The sequence below is a fragment of the Protopterus annectens genome, chromosome 7.part0 (genome assembly GCF_019279795.1).
Source record: "Protopterus annectens isolate FY-2018-M chromosome 7.part0, PAN1.0, whole genome shotgun sequence".
In the NCBI taxonomy this organism is placed as follows: domain Eukaryota; kingdom Metazoa; phylum Chordata; order Ceratodontiformes; family Protopteridae; genus Protopterus; species Protopterus annectens.
Genome location: NC_056739.1, coordinates 200,351,734 through 200,373,160, shown reverse-complemented (window position 1 = coordinate 200,373,160; position 21,427 = coordinate 200,351,734). Strand labels below are relative to the sequence as shown.

Genomic DNA, 21,427 nt, shown 5'->3' with positions numbered 1-21,427 from the left:
TGCAACAGGTCCATAACAGCTGATCAGAGGATATTTTGAATGCCAGCCATAGCTTGCTTCTCGGCAATCTGTTGGAGAGAGAGTACAAGATTAAGTTTTTAAGATGGTCTATATAGGACAGGTTGTCTACACCATGTATTGTTTTTGTGAGAAAACTAGAGTAAAAATAAAATGGTTGAACTCATGGTAAATCAAGTGGTACAGAAGCAAATATATAAACAAAAAGCACTTGAACCATGCTGAAATCACTGAAGTCAATGCAAATTTATTCTTGCTGCAAGTTTAACAAATGGTAAACTTTCACCATACATGGCTGCCTCCAGGACCAGCCTTAGCTGAAAAGGTGCCCTAGGTGAAGTGGTGTTTCTGCGCCCCTTAAGGCCCATGCACACCATACTTCTGAAACATCCCTGTCTGAGCCACACCCACAGGTAGCTCATTCCCCATAAAAGCCACTCCAAGTTATTTCCATCAATTATTTTAATGCATGAAAATCAGTAAACAGTTTATCATACTATAGGAAGAAAGGAAACATTGTGATGTAGTTAAACTGCAATTGAAGGTGGAACTTTCCTTTGATAACAAACCTGCATCAATCGTTATATAACTAGGTGGGTTGCAAACTGGCTCACAGACAGGACCCACAGAATGAAAGTTGCAGACTCCAAGTCAGACTGTCGACCAGTCATAAGTGGAGTCCCACAGGGCTCGGTCCTGGGCCTTCTCTTGTTTAGCATCTACTTCTCAGAAGTCCAGGCCAACACAGAGGGACTCTGGCTTTTCAGGTTCACTGATGACTGCAAGCTAGGAGTCATTATCAACTCCCCAAGTGATGCAGACATCCTGCACAAAGGCCTCTCTGAGACCAATGACTGGTATTGGAACGATGGACTTAAGCTTAATCCCAAAAAATGCATTATCTTTCCCTTTGGAAAAAACTCAGCCCCCTCAAATTACCACATTGATGCAAGCCCACTAAATACTGAAGGGGCCAAAGGTCGACAGCCAACTCACCTTTGACTACCATGTTGCCACTGTGGTCAGAAAGTCCTTCTATGTAGCACATCTTATAACGAAAGGGTCCGCACTCAGAAAGAAGGAGGTCATCATCCCTCTCTACTCATCCCTCATTAGACCAATCATCGAATATAATGCCCTGTTTGGTATGTACCTGACCAGACACCTACAACAGCTAGAGAGGCCACAAAAGTACCTCACAAAAAGGATCCTAGGCCTTAAACACATATCCTACATGGACAGACTCAAGAAACGTCAGCTGTTCTCAGTCTCTTATCATCTACTCAGAGGTGATCTCTGCATGACGTACAAAGTCATGTCCAACCCAGCCCTACTTGAAATGCTATACCTAAAGAAATCCCACCCCCCATGCCACATGCTCCAGAGACCATAACCTCACTACCACAATCAACAGAACATGCTGGAGGGATAGGTTCATCTCCCAAAGCTGCCAATACTCTGGAATAAGCTTCCCATTTATGTCAAGCAGAACACCTCACTTGTCCTCTTCAAGAGAAATCTTGATGAGTGGTTGGTAACAGAAAGTTCACCCCAGGGATCACACCAGTTGCCATACTGGATGGAAGTACTGTGAACTAACATTGGGCGACACGGTGTCAGGGAAATATTTTGGGGGGCTAGGCTTGTAAAGGCTCCCAGGCCATTAGCCTAGTACATACCTATGAACCAAGAGGGCTGGCAGAATGACCTCATCTGTTCACCTGACTCTAAGTTCTCAGTATTCCCTTTTGAAGCTGAGACAGGAATTTAATACAGACGGCCACAATACACATCCAAATGTTTATGACAGTGCCTGGGGCCACCCCTCTTTTCACTGAGATAATGGACAAAGGCTCTTCCCCAGACCCAGCATCTCTGTTGCTACTCAGCACTGTGGTTTGCCTTTTAATGGTTTAATAGCTCATTTACATTTCCCTTATTTTTCTTAAAGTTAGCCTCTGCTGTGCCAGTATCCTCTATTAAAACATATGCATTTAATTCAACTGCAATAATACATGTACATCTCTCTTCATTTCAGCAGAATGCACTGTTGATGCATTTCAACATAAGCAAAGCTCACAAATACATTTTCAGCACAAGCATCTGTACAAAAATCAGTTTGATATACAAATGACATACAGTTGTAACACATTTGTAACAAACGCATCTTGTATAAATCAGTTTGATATTCAACGGACATATCATTCTTTAAAAACTCCAGCTGGCTATGCTGGCACTTGCCCATATCATCACAGTGGTACACAAGCCAGGCTATTGTTCAGCCATCCAAGAGTTTAGCAGGTGTGTCAGTTGTCAGTGACTAAGTATGCGATACTTTGCACAGAAACCGTATACTGTGATTTTTCAAAAATCTGCAAGGCACTCTTATTTGATTTCATAAGTACTTCACACACACACACACACACACACACACACACACACACACACACACACACACACACACACACACACACACACATGCACACTCTTGGAGGAAGCAATGCTAGGCTACTTCACACACACATACTTGGAGGAAGCAATGCTAGGCTACTTAATTAGCCAACATATTGTTAATTGATTTTTAACCAGAGCTAGGGTAATATAATTCACTCACATCACTTCTGAGGTGTGGTACAACACTAAGGTAAACATTTCCCAATAGCATTCTTGAGGAAATATTGTGTTGGCAGAACAAGCATCCTACCACTGGTAGTTTAATAACATGTCCGGTGCCAAATGAAAAAGAAAATGGATTGCCTGGTTTGCATTTGAACAGTTTTTAAAAACTTTCAGAACAGTAAAGCTTGATAACATAAGTGAGTGTACTTGTTACCATACCTCTCAACCTTTAAGCCCTAGAAATCCAGACAAAGGCAAAAATAATGGGAGAAAGATGCCCAAAATTAGGGATAATTTCTGATATATTGCTCTTATAAACCCAGAAGCTTCTTAGAATAATAGGGCTTGCATTCGCAAGTGTCATCATATAATGACCTCTATCCACTTCAGTCCTCAATGATTTGATAGAAAACCAAAACTTTTATGAGAAACAGGGCTGAAATATGAGAGAAAACTTCTGATTTATGCAAAAATCCAGACAGCTGGGAGGTATGCGTGCAGATGGTAAATCTATCCCCAACCATCCATTCTAAACTCCACCATAGAGTTACCCGTGTTTAAATAAAACTTTTTTCTTTAGTCATTCTTGTTTTAAAAAGGCTAGTAACTTCTCTTCCTAGTTCTTGCTGTAAGTTGGTAAGTACTATAAATGGAAACCATGTTATGAATACACGTTCCGAGACACCCTGGCTGTAACTTAAGAGTCAACATACAGCTCTTAAGTGCCTAAAGTGAGATTTAAATTATTCTCAATGCTGCTGCTACTGAGTGGGGAGGGATGCAAATGTCACAGTACTGTCAGGACGTACTCAGAGATGGGGTGCCAAGAAGAGTGCGAACTTTTGTCTCTGGAGTCCTAGTGTGGTGTGTTTGAAAGATGAAGAGATTGAAATGAAAAAAAAAAAGAAAAATTTAAATAATGCACCCTTTATGAAGCCATCCAGTATGGCGCCATAGGCGGTCACCTAGTTCGCCTATGCCTAAGGCCGGCCATGGCTGCCTCAGGCAAATCTAGCAACAACATGAAGTGCATCAGTTTAATATTCTCTAAAAGGTCACATGACTAAAAATCATATGACTAAAAAAATCACATGACTAAAAAATTAAAAAGTTAAGTGTTTCAAGATAGAAATTTTTATAAGATAAGATTAAAAACGTATAATTATCTAAAATCATAAACATACAGAATCATAAAAAAAACATAAAATTCAAACTTTCATATGGATGTCATTCAGTTGAGACTTTAAAGAAACATATGATATAACAAACCTCTTGTATACAATACGCTGATGACTCTACCCTTATCTGCACTGCTAAGTCCTCATCCTCTCTCCAAACCCTTACTCAAACTGTATTTAACTCTGCTGAAAAGTGGTTTACTGATCAATGCCTCCTCCTCAACCCCCAAAAAACCAAACTATTACTCTTCACTCCCACCCAAAAATCTCCACAGATCCACTTCACTATCACCTCCTACAATGGAACTTGTATTTCCCCTGATCCTACTGCACGACTTCTGGGCATAACCATTGATCATAACCTCAACTTTGATGACCATATCAATAATACTATTCAAACTATCAATAAAAAACTAGGCTCTCTGTACAGAATCAAACCCTTCCTTACACAAATTGCTAGAACCACCATTGCCCAGGCTCATATTTCTTCTACCCTATTCTATGCTTCTGCCATCTATACCAATCTATCTAAGCACAATCTTACCAAGCTTGAAACTAGCTATAATAATATAGTCAGATTTGCTACTGGCTCCCCCTATAGATCCCACCATTGTCTCAATCTTAAACAATTTGGATGGTTAGAACTACAAAACCAACTACGATACAATCAACTTGTGATAACACAAAAAATTCTGTACCACCCTACTAATATTCCTATCCTCTCTAACCTGATCTTCCTATACAAAAATCTTACAACACTATGCTCAGCTAGTAAGTTACTTATTGCCAACAATAAATCCAACAACAAAGCTGGTGACTCACTCTTTACCAATGTCGTGGGCAGAATCTGGAACAACCTTCCTAAAACACTTAACTCTCTCTCATCTACTCCACTCTTTAAGAAACACCTCAAAGTTCATCTAAAAACACATTGGCTTTGTCCCTGCTCAAAGCCTGACTAAACATTACTTATCCTCCTTTCTCTTCCCCTTTTCCCCAGCCTCCTGGGATACTGCCCAACAGTTTTTAAATTATTATAAGCTAACTCTTTAACAATATTTATTCCAGCCTATTCTTTTTCTCCCTCCTTGACTAAGTGATTGTTAAATTGTTTTTCAGATATTGTATAAACTTGTGATGATTTTACCAGATAGTTCATGGCTTGTTGTTGCTTTAACCTATACCAAGACTCTGTTACATTGATCCCACTAATAACTTGTACTCTCTTTACAAACATTTTTTGCTTATAATGTATCTTAAGCTTGTTTATTTTAACTATTGTATGTAGTAATCTTCTCATACTTGGAGCTTTTCTCCCGGGCCTCTACTGAAAATGGATATGTATCCAGCTAGACTAGCCCGGTCAACAAATATAAAATAAAATAAATAAAATAAATATCAATTTAGCCCAGGGAGTAAGTGTGCCCTAAGGCACAAAATCCAGTGAAACTCATCTAATTCAGTCTAATGTATAACATTTCCTCCACAAATTTTATCATATTACATATGTAAAATTTAAAACAATGTTGAGGTCCTTTCTGAAGTTGGTGCTTATAAAGGGTATTGGTAATTATTGTCCTACATTCAGACATATGGTTACCAATCCTTTGTTTTAATTTGTGATTAGTTTTATCTACATCGTAGGCATCACATAACATATATACTGCGGTGGTGGTGCTGCGGTAGCGTTGTCGCCTCCCAGTAAGATGTTGTCCTGTTTGATTCTCAGCTAGAGCATCTTCTGTGTGGAGACATGCGTGAATGGGCGTACCTTCGTTGAAGGTTGTGCATCAGAGCTGGCAACTCGGCACGTAAAAATCTACTGCCAATCATTAGCAGACCGGAGTTCTGCTGTGGCGACCCCTAACTGGGAAAAGCCGAAAGACACAACAACAACAAGGCATCACATAACATACACATTGCTAAGTATACCAGATTTTTAGTATCACAATTGCCTGTAGCCCTTAGTTCATATGCAGTACCATAAACTGGATGGACAAAAGTTTTATCAGTATAAATATATTGACAATAGGTACATTTATCACATTTAAAAGTACCTTTTCTACTACTCTTGAACATCAAATGAAACTTAGGCTGCTCTTTATAGCACAACAGCTGTTTCAAATGAGGGCATTTCTTGTGGCCAAAACTCTATTTATGTGAAATAACACCCTTAAGTTCAGGTACATCATGCAAAATGTGTCAATAATTACCAATAACTTGTTTCACTTGATGTGTATTCTTATAGTGTGTGTCAATATACATCTAACAAAGTTATTGGACCTATTTGGGCAAATTTCACTCTGAGTCAGCCTCTGCTGTGATACCTGTTGATGTGTACTCTCAACCTCATCCAGTGAGTAACCTCTATTAGTAAAATTCACAACCATTTATACAACTGTGCTCTCATCAAAGCATCAGAAGTATTCAGCCTAGTAACTCGCATCATCAGACTTTTCACTACACTTCTAAAAGTGTGCTGTGGATGCATACCTGTCCTTTGAAGGTAGGAATTATGTCTAGTAGATTGATAGCATAAGGTGTTACCTAGTGTGCCATCAGCTGCCTTAAAGATCGTAGCATCCAACAAATCAATTCTATTCACAGAAACATGCTTCTTAAAACTAGAAAGCACAGCAGTATTTGAAATATACTGATAAAATCCTTTGAATTGGTCACTGCAGCCACACCAAATGAAAAACAAATCATACACAAATCATTGGTAGAATGCCATGCTAGAAAGATTAGGATTTTCATCTGATAAAATAAAGCTATGCTCTCATGCATACATAACTACATTTTCATACGTACTGGCAACAGGAGTACCCAACACCTTACCACTTAACTGTCTGTATAATTTCCTTTGAAATAAAAACATATTGTTAGAAAATATCAATCTTAGTAAAAGGCACAATGTATTTATATAATCTTGGGTATATAAATTCTTTAGTCATGTGATTTTTTTTTAGCCATAGGATTTTTTTAGTCATGTGACCTTTTAGAGAGTAATTAAACTGATGCACTTCATATTGTTGCTAAATTTGCCCGAGGAAGCCATGTTTTGTGAGAAACCTCTGTGGATGATCCAGTTGTTGTACATGCCTGGTCAGGTACATATTGAAGGGCCAATGTACTCAAAGATTGTTCTAATGAGGGCTGAGTACTATGAAACAATGACTTATTTGGATGTAGATTGCACAACTTATGAGCAAGGGTATGCTATGGAGAAGAATGTCTTTACTACAGTAAACAGATTATTGTCAAAGGCCAAGTCACCCTCTACATGCATTTTCAAATCCCCAACCACAAAGTCAACTCTTATGGGTGTACTATTAATGCAGTAATTTTCATAGGTGGTCAACTTTCCAAAGGATACTATTGTGCATTTTTGATATCAAGTTTTAGACTGTGACTCTGGCACCAGTTATGAGTCTGTTAGGCCTTCTTGGAGGATACTTTGGCTTCATCTAGTTTGTAATCATCTGTGAACTTGGTCAGCTGGAGTCCTTTGACCTTGGCCTTGACTTCAGAGTAGTAGATGCTAAAAAGGAGTGGTCCAATCACCAAGTCCTTAGGCACTACACTAGTAACTGGCCTTTTTCTGAAGGTAGACTCACATATCCTGACTTCTTGTGTTCTGTGAGCCAGCTGCATATGCAGCAGGTGACATAAGGGTTTATACCCAATTTCATGAGATTGCCTACAATGCATGAGAGGGGTATTGTGCTGACTGCTTTAGCCAGGTCAAGATAGACAGCAAGCACCATTTTGCTTCTCTTCATTGCTTTGGTGACCTATTTAAAGAATTCCATCAGGTTGGGAAGGCATAACCTTTCCAAAAAACAAACTGTGTTGGATCAAATGTCTGAAAGTTTCTTATGTTGCTATACTTCCTATCCATAATTATTCTTTCTATGGCCTGAGGCTAGTTAGGCTTATGTGTCAGTAGTTTCCTAGATCTATGATGTCCTGCTTGTGTGTAGCAGGATAATAGCTACAGTCTTTCATTCACTTGGCATGAAGCCTATTTAGAGGCAACAACTGAGTAGTGGACCCAATAGGCCATGTTTATCCTATTAAGGAAGCATCCTGGGATATTATTAGGTCCTATCTATGTAGTGCTTTTGGCTTTGGAGACTGCATTGAGGACCTGTTCCATATTAACAGTTCAGGGAGCAATGGTTGGAGAGTATTTCTTGAGATGTTGTTGGGGGAGAAATCAGGGTAAACTTGCAGCTAAATTTATTGGCCAGTAGATTTACTATATCCTCTGCTTTGGTTTAGATGATCCATTTACATTTAGTTCATCACATTGTCATGTACAGCCTTTAGGTTTTAGGCACAGGTGAAGAATGCCTTGTGGTTGTCCTTAGCCCGGGGGGGGGGGGGTCACCTCAGATTTGGTTTTGGTAGATTTGATTACTCCCCTGCGTTGTTAGCTTGATGAGGGAGTTCTTACCTTGCTGGGCGCTGCACTTCAGGTTTTGGCCATTATTTTCCTCCTTTTGTTATACAACCTACTAGATGTTAGGGAATTACCAGGGTGGCTTTGTTGTTCTGTTGTTTTTGTTTTGTTTTTTTTTTAGTTTACCCTGTGCTTATTTTGGGGAGGTACCATTACTTCTATGCAAATGTATACATGATTGTAAAGTTTTTTTTGAGAATGACTTATCATAGGCTGCACTGATCGTTGGGTTGGGGGGGGGCTTGAAATTTTGCCAGGGGGTAATTTTAAAGAATTATACCAAAGTTAAGTTCCTATTTTTAAGTTACAGTGTTACCTGGTACAACTTTATGATATGACATGAGCAGTAAGGATATTACATTGGGGGGTACAAAGTTCCCTCATCATGATGGGGACTATGTCAAGTACATTGGTGCCCCTAGTGGGTGAACAGACTACCTAATGCTGGGAGTTTATGTTGTTAAATTCAGGAATCCTTGTGTCTGGTAGTTTGAGTTTATGTAGGACTCCCAGTTTATAGTGGAGTAGTTGAAGTCACCCATGAGTATGGTGATGGGTTGAATGAAGAGTGACTCAAGCTTAGGTAAATGGTATGGGTTTCCTTGATCATGAGGGGGGGCTATAGGTTGGAAAGATATGGCATGGGGCTTTGCTTATGGTGAGTTGTACATGAAGGAGATGAAATGCATATACTGCTTTACCAGCCTTGATGTGTGCTTGATTTTGATGTAAATTGAGACACCTCCACCTGCTGTCCCTTTCTGTGAAGCAGCTAGTCTAAATGTGTAGAAGGCAGCCTAGTCGTGCACTGTCAGAGCGCTCTCTGAGGCTCTAAACCATGTCTCGGTAGCTACACCGACATCTACATTCTTCAAAGGAAGGAGAGCGTGCAATAACTGGAACTTTTTGTTTAGATTCCTGACATTGAGCAGCATCACCTTTAAATTATTCTGGGTTGGTTTAGTTATGTCTGATGGCTTATTAGGTTGGCACTTGATAAAAAAGGCATTATGGGGAGGACAAGGCTTTAAAAGATATTCAAACGCCTAGAGGAGACAGGTGCAAACCATCTCTGGTGAAGCATTGTGGTCTGTCATCCATATGTTGACAGATTGACCAATGTTGTACCCCTTCAAATGACAGCAAAAATTAAGACAATTATTATAATCTATCTTCTGTTCGTATTGTGCCCACGCACTTGAACACCATTCTGTTTTTTCAGTGTTATGCTCATACCAGCCCAGGACTCCCATCATGTCTCTATCCATGTAGTTCAGGAAGATAGATCTCAGATCACTTACCCCCACATGGACTATGACTGAATCATACTGATACTTGGGGTTCCGTGACCTGAGAGCATACGTGATCTGGCACATCCTGGCTCCTGATAGGCAACTGACCATAACCCACTACCTCCTTGCCCCTGTGATAGAACACCAGTGTGCCTCACAATGGAGTCTCCTATTACCAAATTGTTGGATTGTCTGGTTGCCTGTCTTATGGGCATAGACAGAAATACTGAGCTGAAGCTGAATGTGTCATGCTGAATGTTGATTTGGTATTCTGGTTTTGAGGTTGCTGAGGGTACTTATTCTAAATTACTGCATGTAAGACACATTTGAGGTTTTAGTTTGAGTACATTACTTTGAAAAGCCTCATCATATGTGAGACTACCTGTTTGCCCTGCAGATGCGTGGCAGGTATTGTGTAGTACGTCTGATGAGCTGTTAAGTATTTGTAGTAGATGCATGTAGAGCCTTGACTCCAGAGACAAGAGTGTAGACTAGATTATTTCAGAATTTGGTGGTTGCAGAAAAGATGAGAATTTCTGCATTGTTTTTGGATGCCCATTTCAACAAAGCCAGCTAGAGAGCCATGGTTTCAGGTACAAATATATCTCTATATCTTTGTGTGTGTGTGTGTGTGTGTGTGTGTGTGTGTGTGTGTGTGTGTGTGTGTGTGTGTGTGTGTGTGTGTGTGTGTGTGTGTCTCTGCATGCATGTATAGTGGGTTCACAAATGAAATAGTGCCAATGGATTCTTGGCTCCTCTTGCTAGAAGCACTATGAGGGAGAACAGATTTGATAGGATCTTTGTTGGGTAGTAAGTACAATTTTAATCAAGTCTCACAAAGCAATGCCCCTCTTCATGCAAACCTGGAACTCATTGTACAGCTACGTGCCCAGGATCTCTGAGGAGTAGTTTTATGAGAAAATTGAGATTCTAAACACCTTGGTCTATACAGGGCACTGCTAACTGCTGCTACACCATGCAGTGTTGTGCAAATGCAACAACTTTATACAGGCACAGAAAAACAGTAAATAAGCAAAATAGCCCACTGACCAATCATATCAAGCACACCATATGATTTCTTCAGTGACTCATCATAGAAGATACCAGGCTACACTCTAGTCTGACTAGAGAGCAGACCTGTTTTCTAACTTTAAACCACTAAAATGAATCCAAAAATGCAGTAAATAAAGTTAAAAAGTAAACTAAACACTCAACACTTGGAACACAGAAAGTGCAGAAGCACAACAGGTAACTGCAGTGGCAAAAAAAAATACTTTAAAATGGACAAGTACAACAACTCTGCAAATAATATGCACATATACAAGCAATACTTGTATATTTCAAGACAAATTGCAACACAGCAATGTGGAGTAATTCTTTAGCTGGGGATGGATATGGATTCAGCTCAACAGTCAAAGAAACTAAAAAGTAGTTACACCTACAAGAACTGTACAAATACTGCACAAAATTGCAGTGCTTGTATATTTCGAGATAAAGTCCAAAACTCTGCAGACTACTTATCTAGCAGTGAATGGTTCTGCAGAAAGCCCCATCATCTTAAACTACTCCCTATCCCTTGTCATTACGTCAGTACTCCTAGTGCTACTCCTAAAGCCACCAGTAGGGGGTGGTGTAAGAGTGACTGCAGCACACCAGCACCACTACTACCACCGGAGAATTCACAAAGGTGATGTGAAATGATGATAGATTAGACACTGCACCTAAATTACAGTGCATTCTTTCCATCCTTCATTGTTGGCTGAATATTTAAATAAGAGGGGGTCTGTGTCAGATACTTGCTCTCATCTGCTCCCTCAGCCACACCCATGGTATATTCCACCTGCCTGTATAACAACATTCATGGGATATTACATCTAACAGAAAATCACTTCACTTGCTGTTTATATTTTAAATAAATGGTCACTGAATGACTCTGTATTTGTTTGAACTTGTATCTTGTACAAGTGTGTGGAGTGTGCTTAGCAGTTTCCATGTTTTTTGAGAGTATCTTGCAAGCTAAAAAGTGTTGGGATTTAAGTTCCACATTTTCAAAATGTAATTCATTTATTCACAGTTTGAAATTGCACTTAAATTAAAACCTGCAAAGTACTTGTGAGTCAGTAACAAAGCTACAGTGATTCTAAGGTAGGCAGTTTACTCTGTTTTAGTTGTACAACTCTTTATATTCCTCACATTAAGTGTTCAGGCCTTCATGTGAGTAGGAGATGGGAAGTGTTAGTTGCCAGTGAAACCAGTCTGCCTGCAGCACCCTGATTTTGTGTGCCTAGAAAAATGAGCAATGTGTATTAGCAGATGACCAGAAACTGCTGTGCAGAGGTTTTTAATTTCTCTCTGGTACAGCTTAGTACTACGTTCACTGCAAACTCACTAAAGAACAAAATGCACTGTTCTGTGCATCCACAGCAGACAATATTAGCAGTTACTGGAGAAAGCTTCTCAGAAGACAGGAGCACTTCTGCATAGTACTACCAGAATGAAATTAGTGCAGTTCTCAGTTGTTTGTTTGTCTGTCGGCTTTTCCCGGTTAGGGGTCGCCACAGCGGAACTCCGGTCTGCTAATGATTGGCAGTAGATTTTCACAAATGCAGAGGTGCCAGCTCGATGTTCAACCTTCAATGAAGGCATGCCCATTTATTCATGTCTTTCGAACGCCCACCCAACCACAGGGAGGACATGCAGACTCCACACAGAAGGCAATCCCCGCACTCCAGCCGAGAATCGAACGGTAGAACCTCTTGCTGTGAGGCAACAATGCTACCGCTGCACCACGGCAGATGTAGTGCAGTTCCCAGTACCAGGACCTTAATTTAGACTTAATTTCCTAACAGGATCGTTGAACTTCCATCTTGCTGTGGCATAGGCTGCTAAAATACGTTTGGTACTGGAGTGTCAGAATTTGAAATAATTTCATGTCTTACCTGATCTACACATTTTTTGCCCAAACACTGTGACCATGTGCTAGTGTGTGATAAAAATGAATGGGGCTGTTGCACACTACATGCATTTATATAACCACCATGCTGTATAGCAGGTGAGCTAACAGTTCACCCTGTGTTAATGTATGAAAATTGGTAATTGTTTAGCTTTTCTTATGTATTTTTTGTCTTTTACAGAGAAATTAATAAACGGCTAACAGAAGAGCAAGCTCGAAAAGCTGAGGACAGAGCAAGGAAACTAGAGCAGGAATTCACAGAATGTTTTTCAGGTAAACTCCATCACATTGGCTATTTATGTAAAAAGCTGCATGTGAGGAGAGGAGAGGAGAGCATGGCACACTCCTGATATTGTACTAAGACAAACAGGATCCTAGGTACTATAAATAAGTTGCATTTACCTTTAAGTATACATTATCATTTTTAAATTTGGCTTGTGTTTTTGACCTCTGAGCTTCAGTCCATGCAGAAAATGATTTACTTATTTTGCAAAACAAGTAGATCTTATAGAGCCAGTAATTCCTTTACAGGGGAGAGTGAAAGAGTTCCACAATACAAGCTACAGTCTTTTTTTTTTTTTTTTTTTTTTTTTTTTTTGTAGCCAGTAAACATAAACAGCATCTAGGAGGAAATGTACATAGAACGAGAAAGAACATGCAAACTTCAGACAGACAATTACGGATGAGATTCAAATTTTAGAGCTAAGAGGTTGAGCTACCATATTGTCCTTGATGAAACTGAGGAGTCTGTTTTCTGTGACTACAGTTAATACAACTGAAAACTTGGGATCATTTGTTAACCTAGTTTTTTTTCTCCACTTTTGAGAAGATTGGAGCAGTAAACATGTACGCACAGAGTGGAGAATTAAAATGCAACCATTTGGTTCTGAACTTGATATGTAGATGCTGAAGAGGAATCAGAAAAAGTGTGAAAAGTGCAGGGAAATCTATTCCACGTCAAATTTAATAGACGTCAAACGAAGAAGCAAACTTAGGGAAACCTTCCCTCGTCTATGCAGATGCAAAACATTGTGGTATGGAAGAAAATTGAACCCTTTTTCTCCGATCTGACTAAATAAGAACACTGAGAAAATGGGGACAGATGAGGAATGTTTCCATGATCCTAAATCATTTTTGTTGATTAATCGATTCCTACATATTTCTGCCCATGTTAATCATTTTTCTGTATAGAAACTGCATTGGACCCTGGAGAGAGATTTGAGATATGCAGCCATGATTTACTTTCCTGAACTAAAGCATGCAGAGAAGTTTTGCTATCAGTCTGTAAAACTTTGAAGCCTTGTGTCAGGTACTACTGCAGAAACAAACTGTGAATTAGAAATCTAAGTGCCTGTGGTAGGACTGGGCATATGTAACACCCAATAGGTAGAGTTGTTTGATGACTTGGAAACCATGGTTGCAATTTAGGAGATAGGACTGAACTTTCTGTGACTATCCAGTAGCCTCACAACATTTTATGGATGTGATGAAATGTCAATTTCTTCTTCACTAATCTGCAAACATGTTAAGTACAAAACTATGAAACTTTGATCCTGAAGTTAGGTCTCATTTAGAGGCATCTGGGTTGCCAGTTCCTCTTCTAATAATAGGAAGTGAAAGGAAGGGAAAATATGAAGGTGTTACTGATCAATGCTGGTAACCTAAACAATAAACGCCACTCCCTGCCAAGCCATCCTGAACCTGGAGGATGTAGATGTCTGTGTAGTGACAAAGGCCTCATTTAAAATAGTGGCGAGCACCAGCTATGTTAGTATATAACACCTTCCCACATTTAGACCAGCTACTGTGCAGTAGGGGAAAGGGTGGAGGTGTATCAGTCTACATCCAGAAGAGACTTGTATCAAGGCTGGTGTAAAGCAACATGATGCACTAGATCTTCTTCATGTCCAAGTAACCATCAGGAAGGTCCCATACCATATATTAGCTAGTCACATAACTCCCTGTATGACAAAGGAAAGCCAATATGCCTCTCTACAGGAGCTAGAATCACTCGGTGTTAAACCCAGTGCCATTTTCCTTGGTGACCTAAACTGTCCAAGTATAGACTGAGAAACCTACACCACCACTAGTGTACAAGCACAGAGATTCCTGGACTTTGTCAATACAAATGCCCTGGAACAATTACTCAGAATAGCCACTATAAGGAACATCTTGGATCTTGTCCTTACTATTATAGGACATTTTGTACTATCCTTTGTTTATATCCTCATCACTTGTTAGGTCTGGCTATAAAATCCTCCTTCAAAACAAAATTGAAAACACAGACCTTTTCCACCAAAGATACCTTTAGAAATTTCTCTAAGACCAACTACCTACTCTAAATCCATACACTGGCAAGCTTGAAACCCATTCAACTCCACTTGTAAAGCAGAAACATACACCAACAAACTATACCATCATGTTATTAGCTGCATAGATGCAGCTGTACCCTGTAGGAACAACAGGGCAAACCCTAGAAACAGCCCCAGTGGTGGAAACACAATACCAACAAGCTTTACAGTAAAACGAAGAGTAATTCTCAGAATGATAAGAGGCCCCTTTATTCAGCTAAATACTGCAGGAGCATAAAAGCCACCAAAGCCAGGTCTTTGGATAAAATAGCCATGCAAGTCAAAAGCCAGTTTTTAGTTATGGTTGTAATCTCAGAATCACAACAATGTGCTAAGCTGATTGTAGACAATGTTACCTACACTGAGGCAAACCTACTGGGTGATACATTCAGCTCAAACCTTCTTCCTCCAAACCTTACCCAAGAACTATCTCTTCCCCTATTTAAAAAAGGCCTCAAAAATACTTAGGAGCTAACTGGCTCTGTCCATGCCTAAACCCTGACTAACTCAATTAGGCTTTTTGGTCTTTTCTTAGCTAGTAGACTATCAACAAGCAGATACTCCACTCATCTGATGTGTCATACCTAAATGTACAGTTATGTCTGCTGAGTTTATCATTTCTCTATACAGTAGTTTCCCTAATGTGCGCTAAATTTGTGAAATGATTCTATCTCATTTTTTTCACTCTGTTAACATTTAGCATATGTCTATGTGTTCCTACTGTGGTGAACTATCTGATATATTGTATCTATATCCTTTGCTCTCTTGGAATATTATTATACTATTACTATTAATATTATTATTATTATTATGGAGCTTTTCTCCCTGGGCCTCTGCTGAAAATGGACATGTATCCAGTTGGACTATCCCGGTCAACAAATGTAAAATAAAATAAAATAAATAAACAAACTGTACCTCCCTGTCCCCTCCATCTATCCCACAAGGTATACCCAAATCCGACTCACCTCCATCTATCCCACAAGGTATACACAAATCCGACTCACCTCCAGCTATCCCACAAGACCAAGCTCTAATAGTGCTAGCAAAAGCTAAAAATGCTGCATTGATATGTCCTGACAATATCTTTGGATGCATCATTAATAGCACGAAGCATGAATTAACCACTGTCATTGTAACAGCATAAAAATGTTGACAACATGGTGAATCATTGGGCATGTTACTGCCTCATATCCTCAGGATTTGAGATTAAATTCTGTCCTTTGGTAAGGGTGTCAGTGGGATTTTCATGTTCTCCCCATAACTGCATGTTTTTCCCCCCAGGTTCATTCATTTTTTCCTACACCCACAACCAAATTTTATTGGCATCGACTGTCTACACTAAATTATTAAATTACTTATTGTTTTATTACTTTTAAGCCTGGTTGTGTAAGTGCAGATATTTGCCCATATCTGATTGCTTGCTACGGATGGCAGCAATGCATTTTAACTTGTTGGGATTGTACTATGCTTTCTCAGAGATCAGAAGAGAAAGGGTAAGTACTGTTTTATTATTTTTGTTAATTATTGCTCTTTTGGCAAGTTACAATGACTTCAGGGAGAATAATAAATCAGGAGGGTGAAGGTACCCACATTGTGGGTGCAGGGGACTATTCCCTTGCAAAAAAAAAAACTTTATTTGAATTTAAGTGGTTTGCATTTATGCACAGAAGTGTTTTCTCTCTGAATTCTACAAGAGGATCATTTATGAATTTGAGGAAATGGCTTTCTGCAGTCACGTATGAACTTGTGTTTTATAAAGTGATATATTGACATAGTCCATATGTATGTATTTCCTTTAACTGGTTAGGTGGATCCTTTTTAGCTACAAGAACGCTGGTAACTATGATAAACAAAAATAAGTATTATGAGTGTCTATTTGAAGTTAAGAAAAATGGCTCAACGTCTGTCAATTTGGTGTTTTTTCTTTTTCAAAAGGTGAACTGTAGTTGTAATGAGAGCACTGTACTTGAAACAAATATCTGACTGAATGCTAGCACTGTGATACAGGTACCACTTGAGATTTCAAAGCCTGAATTGGGAGTCAGTCATAATACTAAATTGCTGGTCTGGGGATAGGAAGGGTGGCGGAAGAGATTGGTCTTAGAGGCTTGTTAGAGTCAGGTATGGCATGGTAGATTTATTTTGTTAGGGAGTAGGTAGCTGATTAGACTAGATGTTTCTCATTGAGAACCATGACATTGTGCATGCCCTTTCTTCAGTGCATGTATCACATACAAAGGAAACTACAAATGAAAGTCGCTTTCTGCCTGCTGATTGTTTACTTGTGCAAATTCTAGCCTATCCCTCATGATGTACGTCCCCCATCACTGAAAAAAAACATCCATAATTTAAGTCACAACCACATAACATATTGGGGAAACAACTTAAAGTATATGTAGGTTTCAGGCAAAAATGGGAGGATAGAGGCCATGCCAGAAATGAGAAATGCCATCTGTGGGGAGGCAATAATCTAAAACATTAAAAGTTATTCAAAAAAAGAAAGTGTTGATATGCAAATAAGCAACAACTTTTAAAATATATATATTTTTACCTTTTCAGCTATTGTCGAAGGAGAAAGTTTTGAAGAAATTTACCACAAGGTGAAGCAAATTATCGAAGAGCTTTCTGGGCCCTACATTTGGGTTCCTGCTCGTGAGAGACTGTAATATCGCGCTCTGCCTGATTGTTCATCTGCTTCTGTCTTTTAGCCTGTCTGCCCTTCAGTGATTATAAGAACTTATGACACCCAACAAGATGTACAATCAAAAATGGATTCTCCATCAGCTCTATTTCGAGAAATGACTGCTTATGGCCTTGACACTTTTTTTCATCTCCGCTACATGCAAATGTGCTCGTGCATGCTTTCTTTTGACATCCAAAAAAAGAAAAAACAAAAAACAAAAACAGAAGAGAAAGAAATTCTGTTCTTTTATAAAAAAAATTGAAGTCTTTAACCTTGAATATTTCCCCTGCAAGAAAACCTAATTTGGCTTGTTTTCAAGGAACTTCACAAGAGAATTCGGAGACAGCATCAGCAAACAGAAAGTAGTGAAGTGCAAATACATTCTTACTCTATTTCCATTGCTTCTTTTATTTCCCATTTTTAAATATTGACAAAGACAGATTTAAAATCATTCTGCCTGGTATGAATTAAAAGCCAGAGCAGCATGGTCCTGTTTTGGCTACAATAACACAAGCATGGACGAAGATGTAAAGAGAAGAAGAAAACCAGTTTTATCTGCAGTTTTCCCTGTTTTGTGGAACATTACTATTAATTCATGGCATCTCATCTCGCAAATCCTAAGGTCTCTTTGTTTCCTGCATGGATGGACATACATAATTGTTGCTAATTTACTGGGGGAGGGGCAGCTTTAATTAATTTATTTATTTAAGAATTACAAAAAAAAAAGATCAGTTTTGTGACTATTTTGAGTAAAGTGTTGCAGTGTGACAGTATTTCACCTGTGCAGAGGGAGAAGCCTAAAGGTTGACTTATATAGAAATATGTTTATATCTATACATAAATATATTTAAAAGACTCTACAGAAAAAAAATGTAATAGATGTTGAAAAATCATACCTCACATCATGCTACTTGGAGACCCCCCTCCTGCTTCCTTTCCCTTGTTTTTGTGGCTCTGTACAGTAATTAAAGCCATGGTGGGGCTGGAATGGCAATACCACAATGTCAACACAAGCTCCACTGTAGCCAGTGTTGTTGTTCATGTTAGTATTAATAGCATCAACAGAGTCCTTTCACAAGGCATGACAAGGTTATTCCCAGTCCAGCTCAGGGGCACCCAGGTAGCAACCCCTGATGATGACTGTTAGAGTGGAATGTACATCACCATGCTAAACTACGGTTTGTGAGAGGAAACCATTTTCTAGAAAACCCATTTGAATCAAGATGTAGGAGGGGGAACATTTTGGTAAACCCGAATGTATACCAGTACCTAAACCATTACTGGAGTACAATTACAAAGAAGGGAAAGGCAGATACTTTGTAGTTTTCTGTATTACAGTATTAAAAAAGTTTCAGTATTTAAAATCCTGAGCTGGATTTGAACTACATTCTCTCCACCAAAACAAAGATCCTAAGACTGCCATAGAACAAAACTAGTCCTATTTTGTTTACAATGTAGTAAATGGCTATTTACTTATATTTTTTCCATACTTTATTACTTAAATTAGATGAATTATGTATCCTGGAGAATATATATTTATAACTACAGAGGAAACATTAATATATAAAATAATGTGCACAACATATCAATTGGGATAGTTCATAAAGGGCATGTTCCCTCTGCCCTCTCTACTAGAATATAAAGAGAATGAAGCCGATATCAAAGGTCAGATACTATGGTGTTATTAGCTAGTCACAGTCTGAGACCTTCTGTACATATGTGTAGCCTTTCACATGACAGCAAGTCACAGAACAAAGCATGACACGAACCATGAGAAGAACAACAAAGCACAATTTTAATGGATGGTCTCGGCTAACAGTTCTTTGGTGACTAATGAGCAGCAACAGCACCTCTGATATCCAGGGCCTGGAAAACAGCAAGGGGGGTAGTTAGGTGGGATAAAACCCTGTGCAGCAGATTCCAAACTGTGAATGGCTAGTAGTAAGCACAAGTAGGAATTAAAGGTTAAAGTGGGCTCAAAATCACTGACGGCAACATTCCCACCTATTTTGTGCCACTTCCAGCACCTTGTTCTGTCATTTGTAATGTGCTTTTTTTTCTAACTTAAAATTTTATTGATAAGATTTAACTGCTTGTTCTACTTATGAAAAGCCCTAATTTCAGTAATAAATATGTTTTCCTTTCATGAGGTATAAAAAGCAATGGTTCATAAAGAACAGCCTGTCACACTTATCTACAGTGTGTTCTCTGCATGAAGAATTCTTTGTTCCTCTTTGCATTCGGTTAGCATTGAAGATTCATTTAGCTCTGTCCATACAGCCAGAGTTCCAAGAGTCATTTAGCTCTGTCTGTATTCCAAGATAATAATATAAAATACAAGGTTGCTCTAGGTGAAAGGCTCAACATAAATTCTGATTTCCTGTTTCTCAGCTGCCTGTTGTTGGTCTGCTCAAAAATTAAGAGATCATAATGCAGTTTTTATTAGATACCTCATGAAAAATGTTGTTAGCAGCTGCTAAGTTTTCCTGACTAAGCAATAGTTGCTGCTTTCTGAAAAGGGAAGTACTTCTGCTGTCTAGAGCAGAATTTTAGAGTGCGCATTTATGTGCAGTGTTCTTTGCATTTTGGTCTTTTCCTGTATCATTTGTTGTAAGGTCTGTTGACTCATTCCACAACTTCTACCTTCTGCATTATGTACTTTGATCTGAATTCTTAGCAGAAGAACAAGTGTGAAACTGTTAGTATTAATATGTAGCACTGTGATTCCTGCCACTAGTGAAAGAAGGGCAACATCAGTCAATACAAGATATTGATTGGATACTCATCCATTGCACCTCAATAGTCTCAGAGTGTGATGACAGGAGCAAGTACAAAAAGAACATCTTGGTGCAGTACCTAGGCATTCTTTCAATACTGTGGCATAAAGTGTTCTACAAATAAAAGAAATAGTGTGCCAGGAGCAAACCTGATTACATTTGTTAACGGCTATGGCAAGTGCAGTGAGGTGGGCTTAAGATTCAGGTACTTGCTGCTTAGTTCATCACCTAGGATAATGTTGCCAGTTGCCAATGCAACAAAACCCTGCTGCAATGGTTGGTTTTAATGGACGATGCTGTTCCTCCATGTCCGGTATGTATTTTTTGAATCAGAAAGGATGACCACAGTATTCGATAAGGGAATGTCCTTTAGCTTCAAGGAAGATGAAGCAAATAACTGTTTACTTCTAAGGTAAGAATAAAGTCAATGGTCAGAGATGAAAACAGTGAAGATTGAGGTTTGTATAATGAATGATAGGTGATATGTTATAAAGCTGAGACACTTAATGATAACAGCACTGGTATCTACAGATAAAAGGCTGAGTCATTGATCCCACGCAGTCAAATAAATAAAATCCGATTTTTCTATTGGGCGTCAGTGAATGAAAATGGACAATAACCATACAGATTATACACACACACACACACACACACACACACACACACACACACACACACACACACACACACACACGTTTCACATAAAATAAGGTTTGACAATTTTCTAAGGGTTGCAATCTGCAACTAAATGATGTTGGAGCAGAAACCTAAGCAAATTTGCTGAATGTGTTTATCTACTGTCACACCTACAAAACTTCCAAACTCTACATTAACACTTTTGGCTTGTATTTGAGCTCCTTAAGTCTGCCAGAAGTGTATTTCTTTATTATTCATGCAGCAGTGCTGTTAATTAATTTTAATCATGCATATTGTCATGAGGTTTTACTTCCCTGGTGCTAAGAGACAAAGATACTGGAAGTTTTATTATGCAGTCTTGCAAGAAATGTTCATTATATTTTGTCACAGCAGTATATTCCTATAGCTTTCTGCTTAGCAAGCTGTAATCCTGAAAGCACTTTACACAACCTCAT

The 21,427-nt window shown here is 38.9% G+C and overlaps 1 protein-coding gene across 5 annotated transcripts in view; it reads left to right on the top strand.

Annotated features, from left to right (window-relative positions):
* DLG4 (discs large MAGUK scaffold protein 4) overlaps positions 1 to 19,705 on the top strand; it is a 2,742,131-nt gene extending 2,722,426 nt beyond the window's left edge. For all 5 annotated transcript variants that reach the window (XM_044076698.1, XM_044076697.1, XM_044076699.1 and 2 more), the window contains 2 exons: positions 12,707 to 12,798; positions 17,436 to 19,705. In XM_044076698.1, the coding sequence (XP_043932633.1) occupies positions 12,707 to 12,798; positions 17,436 to 17,542 (199 nt within the window). In that variant the 3' untranslated portion in view covers positions 17,543 to 19,705. The remainder of the gene's footprint in view (positions 1 to 12,706; positions 12,799 to 17,435) is intronic.
* The last annotated feature ends 1,722 nt before the right edge of the window (positions 19,706 to 21,427 follow it).